Raw genomic sequence first — 10,809 nt, forward strand, 5'->3', positions numbered from 1 at the left:
TACCATACGTCCGGATTTTCCCGGACATGTCCGGCTTTTGGGGGCTCAAATCCCCGTCCGGGGGGAAATCCCCAAAAGCCGGGCATGTCCGGGAAAATCGGGAGGGAGGGCTGGGCCGGGGTCGCGGGGCCGGGCGCGCGGTGCCGGGCCGGGGTCCAGGGGCGCAGTGCCCGACCCCCCGGCCCCGCGGCCCAGCGTACCCCCTCGGCGGCCCGACCCCGCGGCCCCGGCCCGGCTCCCGGCCCGGCACTGCGCCCCTGGACCCCGGCCCGGCACCGCGCGCCCGGCCCCGCGACCCCGGCCCAGCCCTCCCTCCCGATTTTCCCGGACATGCCCGGCTTTTGGGGATTTCCCCCCGGACGGGGATTTGAGCCCCCAAAAGCCGGACATGTCCGGGAAAATCCGGACGTATGGTAACCCTATTTTAACAGTAGCATTTCTCCCCCACCTCTTGGAGTTTATACCAGCCCACTGTCTGTGTTATATTACCTGGTATTTCCAGGTAACCTCTATCCACACAAATTACAGGCATATTGGCAGCATAGTTCTACTCACCTTTTTCACTAGCTTCTTGTTCTTGAGTTTCTTCAGAGCCTTGATGTCCACATGAGGGATATTTGATTGCTTTGGCCTCATCAGTGTTGCTCGACCCCCAGCACACAGGCTGAGAATTTAGGACACAGGAAGGACTTGAGCCTGTCAGGAAGGGAAGATAACACCCCCACACTGTCCTTCTGCACTGTCAGCACTACACACCTTGAGGGAGCATGCAGAGCTATAGCCCAGAAACCTTACAACAATCACCTGTGAATCTTCATCCACCTGCCTCTAATCTGGCTTCTCCAACTGGTCAGAGGGATCAGCACAGGAGCCTCATCACATCTCTGCTCACATTTTAAGACCCAGGATAGGGGTCTGTCCATCCATACCACTTGGAGACGGGTGTGTGTGGAGGGGGTGTCTGAACTACCTGGGCAATTCAGCACTGCACCGTCCTGCCATTGTATCAAGCAGTCAACGTGTTGCCAACCACATGTACATTCAAAGTGCCCGGAAGGGAGAAGGATGCAGGCCAAAGACTTGGTGGAATCAGAGAGGTGCCAAGCCTGACTGTGCCAGAAATGTTTGTCCTTCTGCGGGTCATAGTTTTTCAGGCTGATCAGCAGCTCCACAGTTTCTGCAAACCTGAAGAACAGAACAAACAAAAGAAGCTTCAAGTAATTGCAGATTCACCCAAAGTTAGAATTTAAGAAGCCAGTAAAACAAGATGAATATCAATATGCATAGGAAGAGCTGTGATGATATTTAGCAGAGCATGGATACTCTGCCACAAATCCCTCTCTCTCTTCACCAGAGATTTCCAGTCATGGAGTTGGCATTTGGGGAAGGGCGCTACCCACAGCACAGAGGAGAGTTCTTACTTGCATGGTTTCACTTGAGTCCCTTGTAGGATCTCCAGCACTGCTTCGTACAGGGTGTCACGGGAAAATTTACTGCTGGGGATTTGAAAGACAAGAAGCCGATCAGAAACTTGAAAGGATCAACTGAATTAATCACTCTGGACAGGATGCAACCGCAGATACGTTAGCATCTAAAACCACCTTTAATCCCACCAACCAGGTAGCCAGTTAGCCTGCAGCATTCTGGTGGAATTACACATTAAATTTAAACAATACAACAGGGGCTAGTGCAGCAGTGATAAAAATGGAAGTGACATGTTCACTGTGCAGGCCCAGAAAGGTGCAGAAATAACTAAACAGCAACAATGGTGAATTGTAAATTAGATCCTTTGTTCTTTCATCTTCAATAATCTCACGTGCTCAGAGCACAGGGAATCCCTGTTTTTCAATACAGTAACGATTTATCTTTTCAGCCCATTTCATTCCACAGCCCCAGAGATGCTGAAGCCACAAAACCCGGATGAGAAAAGCAGCCACAGTGACGGTTTATTCCTCAAAGAGCCTTAGCTCCATCAAGGAGGGGCCCATTCTAGGGCAAGAGTATAAAGAATTTATAAAATATAGCTGGGTTCACAAAAGAACTAGGTAAATTCATGGAGGGCAGGTCCAGCAATGGCTATTAGTCAAAACAGTCAGGGATACAACTCCATGCTCCACATGTTATTAAGCCTCTGTCAGAAGCTGGGACTAGAATCATAGAACTGGAAGGAACCTCAAGAGGTCACCTAATCCAGTCCCTTGCACTCATGGCAGGAATAAGTATTATCTAGACCATTCCTGACAGGTGTTTGTCCAACCTGCTCTTAAAAATCTCCAATGATGGAGATTCTACAACCGCCGTAGGCAATTTATTCCAGCGCTTTACCACCCTGACAGTTGTAAGTTTTTCCCAATGTCCAGCCAAAACCTCCTTTGCTGCAATTTAAACTCATTGCTTCTTGTCCTATCCTCAGAGGTTAAGAAGAACAATGTTTCTCCCTCCTCCTCCTAGCAACCTTTTACATACTTGAAAACTGTTATGTCCCCTCTCTGTCTTCTCTTTTCCAGACTAAAAACACCCAATTTTTTCAATCTTCCCCCATAGGTCATGTTTTCTAGACCTTTACTCATTTTTATTGCACTTCTCTGGACTCTCTCCAATTTGTCCACATCTTTTCTGAAATGTGGCACCCAGAACTGGACACAATACTCCAGGAGAGGCTTTATCAGCATAGAGTAGAGGGGAAGAATTACTTTTTGTGTTTTACAGACTAACAGATTTATTTGGCCCTGTCAACACTGGTTCTCCACTTGTGAAGTAACTCCCTGCTCTCCATGTGTCAATATATAATGCCTGCATCTGTAACTTTCATTCTATGCATCTGAAGAAGTGAGGTTTTTACCCACGAAAGCTTATGCCCAAATAAATCTTAGTCTTTAAGGTGCCACCAGACTCCTTGTTGTTTTTGTAGATACAGACTAACACGGCTACCCCCTGATTCTTGTGTCTTACAACACTCCTGCTAATACATCCCAAAAGGACGTTTGCTTTTCTTGCAACAGTGTTACACACTGTTGACTCATTTAGTGATCCACTATGACCCCCAGATCCCTTTCTGCAGTACTCCTCCCTAGGCAGTCATTTCCCATTTTGTATGTGTCTAACTGACTGTTCCTTCCTAAGTGACAGGTTTCAGAGTAGCAGCCATGTTAGTCTGTATCCGCAAAAAGAACAGGAGTACTTGTGGCACCTTAGAGACTAACAAATTTATTAGGGCATAAGCTTTCGTGGACTACAGCCCACTTCTTTGGATGCACTTCCTAAGTGGAGTACTTTGCATTTGTCCTTATTGAATTTGGTCCTATTGACTTCAGACCATTTCTCCTGTGTGACCAGATGATTCTGAATTTTAATCCCATCCACCAAAGCACTTGCCACCCCTCCCGGCTTGGTAACGTCCAAAAACTTTATACACGTGCTCGCTACACCATTCTCTACATCGCTGATGAAGAGAAGCGGCCCCAGAACGGACCCCAGGGGAGGCCCGGGTCTGTTCGCTCCCTCCGCAGCAGCTGGCTCCGGCCCTGCACGTGGCCGGCGGGCTCCACGCAGGGACGCCCCGGCTCAGCCCCCAGGCGGCGTCGAACCGAGCCTTCAGCCCCCCCGCACCTCAGTGTTGGGCCTCTCGCCTCAGGCGGCCGCAGGGGGTCGGGCTTTGCCAGTCGCTCCTAATAAATAGGGGCCTGCTCTCGCGAGAGTTGGGCGTTGGCACCAATGGGACGCCATTTTGGTAGAGGCGGAAGGAAATGGAAAAATGGCTTTGTTTGGGCGCCATTTTGGGAGAGGCAGAGTGTGCCCCCCCCCCCGCAGCCGCGCGGAGTGATTCCCTTCCCTACACGCTGCTGGAACTTCTGGGAGCCGCAGTCCACATGCCAAGCGCTGGCATGGAACAGTTTGTAGAGTGGGGGGGCTGAGAGCCATTGGACCAAACTAGCACCCCTAGTTCCAGCACCAGGCCAAGCTCAGCAGAAGCACAGCAGTGTATGTGCAGCTCTGCGGGGCGGTTTAATACCGTGTGAGGATTTAGCAGGTTGGGCAGTTGGCTGGATGCTTGGCTTTGAAGCCCAGGCTGCTTTGTCAGAGACAGCAAAAAAAAAAAAAAAAAAATCTGTGGTCCAGGGTACACAGCCTGCTGGGATTTCCCATAATGCTCAGGGTCCACCCTGCGTGCCCAAACTCACCCTGCACTAATACCCAGAGCCTGGCAGCACCTCCAGGGATTGTCTTGTGGCAACGTCCTCGGTGAAGTCCTGGTGCTAGAGGAGGACAGGGATGCTTATTAACTGGCTGTGATCTCTAACGGAAGAGATTCCATAGACTATAAAGCCAGAGAGTACATAGAGAGACATCTCCCAGATGAGACAAGCAAGACTTTACATCTCACTTAAGCACTTCCTTATTTCAACAAATGATTAAAATGCTCTAACTAGAGGCACGCTGCCTTATACAAAACAGCCTAACAATTCTCCTAAAGGCAAGCAGTAGCAGAAGTGGGGGAAGATTGGTAGTTTTAAAGTTGAACCACAACAGTGTGATGAGTGTTACCGAGTGACTTGTGACAGGTAACCTGGTTCCCATCTGTCAGACACCGACAGCTTCTGTCAAGCCTGAAGACATGTAGCCTAAACATTAGGAGCCGTGTTCAATAATGGGATGTATTTCAAAGCTATCACTTTGTGTGCTAATGCTAGAGGATTATGTGTTCATATGACACTAAATCCCGATAATAGTGAGTTAAGGTGAATGGCAACAAGTTGTAAACAAGTTTTAAATATGGGTTAATAGCCTACATGAATATAGGATTCGACGTTTCCCCTACCAGCGGTTGTGATGGCACACCTACCTAAAACAGCGCACGAAAACTGTTCTAGGCCATTGCCAGCAGGGAATCCTGAACTTGGGACTTTTCAAGAGAGTACAGACAGAGTTTCAAATGTGTTTTGCTTTTAAAATAGCCACACTCTTTTCATGCTTGAGATTTCAAACGGAGTTAGAAGCACTGCAGTATAATTTAAAGGCCAAAACTATCTTATGTGCTCAGGCATCACAAGCAAAGTGGTTCCTTCTGCATGTATGATTTGACAAGTTACTCAGCTGTAAAACTAGCTGCAACAAGGCATGTTTGGGGAACATCAGGAGGACTGTCTAAAAACTTAGTAAAAAGAACAAGTTCTCATGCATGACACTGCATGTGAGTGGTAAATGTTTTGCACCTTCCTCAGCCCCGCCCCTCAACCCCAGTCAATGGGGAACAGATTAGCAGCTTTGGTCACTTAGCGCTAAAGGGTTTTACACTTATGACCCAGCAGGCATTTCCTTGGTCAGCTACCTTCACTTTAAGTATAAACTCAATTTTGGGGCATTCCTGGGCTTAAGGGGATTAAGGAGGAAAGTCCCAGCAGTGGATTTCCCAAAATGCAATATGCACAACAGCTGATTAAATCCACATGGACAGTGCCACCATCTGACCCCCAATCTCACAGGCTTGGCTTTGAAGCACAGAAAGGTTATGGGTTTTACACAGAAAGGATATGGGTTAATGATCAGAACTCTCCTCCCTGCACTAGTTGCTAACCACCAACTCCACGGGGCCATCAGAAGGACACATGGTTATGTGACTTGTATAAGCTTAACTAGTAAGATCCAGGTGTGATGAAGTGGAAATTGTCTGTAATATTTGTATGAATCCTATGTGAGTCTCAGTTTCCATTATACGCTGCATTGTTACTCAGTGGGTGGAAAAGGCCTGTTTGTGCTCGAGGCTGGCTAAGAGATACAGGTATGACTGGCACCTGGCTTTCTGAGTCCTGGCCTACACTAGAAAATTACGTCTCTTGGGGTGTGAAAAATCCACACATACCCCGAGCGGCATAGTTCAGCCAATCTCAGTCCCCACATAGGCAGCGCTAGGTTTACAGAAGAATCCTGTTGAGCTAGCTACCGCCTGTTGGGGAATCAGAGGACCTACGCTGATGGGGGACGCCCTCCCTTAGGCATAGGTAGTGTCGGCACTGTTGCGTTTTAAGTGTAGAGGAGCCCTGATACTAAATGGGTCATTGGAAAAAGACTGGCAGAGGTAGACCCCATATCAGTGGAGAAGCCATGAAGACAATGGCAAATCCACTCCCGGGGACATTGATACCTAACACCCAAGGACACAGAGAGAGATGGAGTTCCACACTGTGACGCTCTGGACCTCGGGGGAACACCCTAGACCCCCATGTTCATCTTTATAAAATGCTTGTGTGGTATCCAATGCAAAGTTTGTCATGTCGGGTGTCTTCATAAGACTCATAATGCACTGACCATGTTTGTTACAGTGATAATAACATTGTTACAGTAATGTTATAGGTTATAATTTCATGTATATAGTTATGAGGCTGAAAATGTGTCCTCATGGCTTAAAGCAAGCCCATGCAAAAATTGTCCGAGAGCAGAAAGGCAGTTCACACCTCATCAGGACACGGATGGGACAAACCCAACTGCAGGTTGGAGAAGATGCGGTTGTACCTCAGCACCATGCACAGTATCCCTGATGATGACACAGCACAACTTGTTGCTGAGCTCTGTGACTTTATCCTCACGCACAATTATTTCAAATTTGGTGACAATATATACCTCCAGACCAGTGGCACCGCCATGGGCACCCGCATAGCCCCACAATATGCCAACATTTTTATGGCTGACCTGGAACAACGCTTCCTCAGCTCTCGTCCACTCACGCCCCTTCTCTACCTACGCTACATTGATGACATCTTCATCATCTGGACCCATGGGAAGGAGACCCTGGAAGAATTCCACCATGATTTCAACAGCTTCCACCCCACCATCAACCTCAGACTGGACCAATCTACACGGGAGGTCCACTTCCTAGACACCACAGTACAAATAAGCGATGGCTACGTTAACACCACCCTATACCGAAAACCCACCGACTGCTATGCCTACCTTCATGCCTCCAGCTTCCACCCCGGACACACCACACGATCCATCGTCTACAGCCAAGCGCTGAGGTACAACCGCATCTGCTCCAACCTGCAGATGCAATCTGCTCAGACAGAGACCAACACCTACAAGATCTTCACCAAGCATTCTCAAAACTACGATAACCACACAAGGAAATAAAGAAACAAATTAACAGAGCCAGACGTGTACCCAGAAGCCTCCTGCTACAAGACAGGCCCAAAAAAGAAACCAACAGAACTCCACTGGCCATCACCTACAGTCCTCAGCTTAAACCTCTCCAACGTATCATCAGTGATCTACAACCCATCCTGGACAATGATCCCTCACTTTCACAGACCTTGGGAGGCAGGCCAGTCCTCGCCCACAGACAACCCGCCAACCTTAAGCATATTCTCACCAGCAACCACGCACCGCACCATAACAACTCTAACTCAGGAACCAACCCATGCAACAAACCTCGATGCCAACTCTGCCCACATATCTACACCAGCAACACCATCACAGGACCTAACCAGATCAGCTACAACATCACCGACTCATTCACCTGCACGTCCACCAATGTTATATATGCCATCATGTGCCAGCAATGCCCCTCTGCTATGTACATTGGCCAAACTGGACAGTCACTACGCAAGAGGAAAAATGGACACAAGTCAGATATCAGGAATGGCAATATACAAAAACCTGTAGGAGAACACTTCAACCTCCCTGGCCACACAATAGCAGATGTAAAGGTAGCCATCTTGCAGCAAAAAACTTCAGGACCAGACTCCAAAGAGAAACTGCTGAGCTCCAATTCATTTGCAAATTTGACACCATCAGATCAGAATTAAACAAAGACTGTGAATGGCTATCCAACTACAGAAGCAGTTTCTCCTCCCTTGGTGTTCACACCTCCACTGCTAGCAGAGCACCTCACCCTCCCTGATTGAACTAACCTCGTTATCTCCATACTGATTTATACCCGCCTCTGGAAATTTCCATTACTTGCGTCTGTTGAAGTGGGCATTCACCCACGAAAGCTTATGCTCCAATACTTCTGTTAGTCTTAAAGGTGCCACAGGACCCTCTGTTGCTTTTTACAGATTCAGACTAACACGGCTACCTTTCTAAGTTTTTAAGGACATTGAAAGTGTTAAAATCAGCTTAGAATGCTTTTTGCTTTTATTTCATTTGACCAAATCTGACTTGTTGTGCTTTGACTCATAATAATTTAAAATTGATCTTTATAGTTAATAAATCTGTTTGTTTATTCTACCTGAAGCAGTGCCTTTGGTTTGCAGAGTGTCAGAGGCTCCCCTTGGTATACCAAGCCTGGTACATATCAATTTCTTTGTTAAATTGACGAACTCTCATAAGCTGCAGCGTCCAGTGGGCATAACCGGACACTGCAAGAGGGAGGTTCCTAGGGTTGTTTCTGGGCCTGGAGATATTGGCTAGTGTCATTCGCTCGCAAGTAGCTGGGAGCAGCTGACATGCCAGAGGCTGTGCGTGAACAGCCTAGGAGTGGGGGTTCTCACAGCAGAGCAGGGTAAGGCTGGCTCCCAGAGTCAAGGATTGGAGTGGCCTAGCAGATCACCGGTCCAGATAACACCAGAGGGGAACGTCACACCCAGCTCTCAGCAGGGAAGCTGTGCAACATTCCCCAGCTCCAGAACAAAAGAATTGGCTGCTGAAAGGATTGGGGCTCCCACCTGGAGTCTGACCAAGGAGGTCAGACTGAGAGCCACATAGAGCTTGATCTCGGGGCTCACTACAGCTTGGCTGGGCTCTGGGCTAAGCAGAATGGGCTGTGCTTTGACCGTCAGGTCTCTATGCTAACCTAACACCTTCCTGTGCTGTGTCCCAGTTGACTAATAAACCCGACTTTTGACAATGCTGTCTGAGCATCACTGCAAACACTTACTGAGGTGCATTAATCCCTGAAGAGTGTACAAATCTTCATCAGGAGTCTCTGTCTTGCTCTGTTGGACTCTCTGAACAGAGCGTGTGGTGTGAAGCATGCATGCTGAAGGCCTAGAGGTCCAGTCTAAGGGGGTGGTGAAGAGACATGGGTTACCCTGGAGGAAGACTGAGACCCTAGGAGGGTCGGGCACACTGAAGGACGCCTCCTAAAGACTGTACCAAAGCTGGGGGCGTAGCACCGATCCCGTGGACCCGTGACACTAGTATATTTACGTTGATGATCCACTTCCGGAGATGCCCTAGAACTTCAGCCACTAGACAGATATCTGCAGCTGGGACAAGGAGAACGAGGGACACCCCGACCCAACGAGCCCCCAGGATTTGTAGTGCTGAAAATAAATCCACCCTGCTTCTGCTACCTGATGGTGCAGCGCCTCCTTTCCTGCCCAGCCCGGCGAGCTATGCAGCATGTGTCTGTGAACTCTCCCCAGCATTGCTAGTGGCTACATACAACTAAAAACAGCTAAGGATGAAATGGGTTTGGAGCGAATGTATTAACAGCAGCAATGCCAAATTCTGGGAAGAGGCCATCTGTACAATGAGCCATGTGTGAACTGCTGCTAGCGTTTAAACCAGTGGTCCCCAAACTTTTCAGTCGTGCCCCCCCGCCTAGCCCTGTCCATGCCCACCCCCTATGTCCCAGAGCTGGGAGCAGGGCCCTGGCTCCTTGGGGGGCGGGGGGTGACGGGGAGGGGGAAGAAATGCGGACAGGAGGGCTAAGAGGTAGCATTGCCAATTTTGGTTGGATGTATTCCTGGAGATTTCATCACATGACATCTTTAATTAAAGATTAATCTTTAATTCCTGGAGACTCCAGACCAATCCTGGAGGGTCAGCAACCCTAGTAAGGGGGCCAGGTCTGGGCCGGGAACAGAGCTGCAGCTGGGGGCCAAGGCTGGAGGTGCTGGACTGGAGCAGGGGCTGGGAGTGGAGCTGTGGCTGGGGCTGGGGCCAGGAGCGGAAGCCACAGCCTAGGCTGGGGCAAGGGCCAGGGCAGAGCTTGGGGGGCAGAGCAGGGCTGGGTGCCACTCCCAACCCCCCCCCAATGTGGGCTACCTCAGGCCCTGCCCCCCCCCCCCCCCAGTTTGGGGACCTCTGGTTTAAACACACTGTCTCTGCCTACATTAATTGCAGCATTGAAGGGACAGCATCAAGTCAAAATGGATCTGAAGTCTGTGCTTTGGGAGAAAAGGCTTAACAAAACCTAAGATCCACAGGCCTCTTTCCCGTCATGTCCTCTGCAGAGGGACTGAGCTGCTCGGTGATTTTGTACTCCCATTGCTATTGCTGTGTGACGTGCATCAGTCCATTGAGATCATACCGCACTGCACTGTGACCAGGGTCTCAAGACTACATTTATTAACTCGAGGCCTCTGGCAGAAGAGAGAGTCAGGGGATGGACAAAGTGACAGAGTCGTGCAGTGTTGGTGGAGCTGTGTTGGGCCCAGGATATTAGAAACAAGAGAGGTGAGGAAATAGCTTTTATTGGACCAACTTCTCTGGTGAGTGAGACAAGCTTTTGAGCTACGCACAAGACTTCTTCAGGTCTTTTCCCCATCAATCACTAGGCAGCCAGCTGAGGCCGGCTAGCGTGGAAACAGATGCTGGCTAGAGCAGGAATAACAGCAGCTTGTTAAAACTACTTGGAAGGGGAAGCTCCGGGCCAGTTAGTGACATTGAGCAGAGACTGCTTCCCTTAGGAGCCTATATACCTGCCTTGGGATCACCTGCATGGGTCCCCACCTGCGGAATGGCTGAACCCTGGTGGAATGGTAATTGTCTCTGCAGGCCAGCTCAGGGATGATTCACCAGGCTTAGGTAGTCTCAGGCCCAGAGGTATGACACAGAGAGAACAGCATCAGGAATACGGGTGGGTTA

At 49.3% G+C, this 10,809-nt stretch overlaps 1 protein-coding gene across 5 annotated transcripts in view; it reads right to left on the reverse strand.

The window, feature by feature from the left end:
* The window catches only part of LOC117875901 (60S ribosomal protein L10a-like), a 13,133-nt gene extending 9,452 nt beyond the window's left edge, over positions 1 to 3,681 (reverse strand). For 2 of the 5 annotated variants that reach the window (XR_004645383.1, XM_034767488.1), the window contains exons 1-3: positions 3,610 to 3,681; positions 1,422 to 1,496; positions 556 to 1,185 (exon numbers count right to left, since the gene is read on the reverse strand). Coding sequence is in view for 3 of the 5 variants with exons in the window: in XM_034767488.1 (XP_034623379.1) it covers positions 556 to 636 (81 nt within the window). In the remaining 2 variants the exon portion in view is untranslated. The other 3 variants (XR_004645384.1, XM_034767489.1, XM_034767490.1) reach the window with 3 other exon arrangements.
* Positions 3,682 to 10,809: the final 7,128 nt, after the last annotated feature.

The sequence above is a fragment of the Trachemys scripta genome, chromosome 4, assembly GCF_013100865.1.
Source record: "Trachemys scripta elegans isolate TJP31775 chromosome 4, CAS_Tse_1.0, whole genome shotgun sequence".
Classification (NCBI taxonomy): Eukaryota; Metazoa; Chordata; order Testudines; family Emydidae; genus Trachemys; species Trachemys scripta.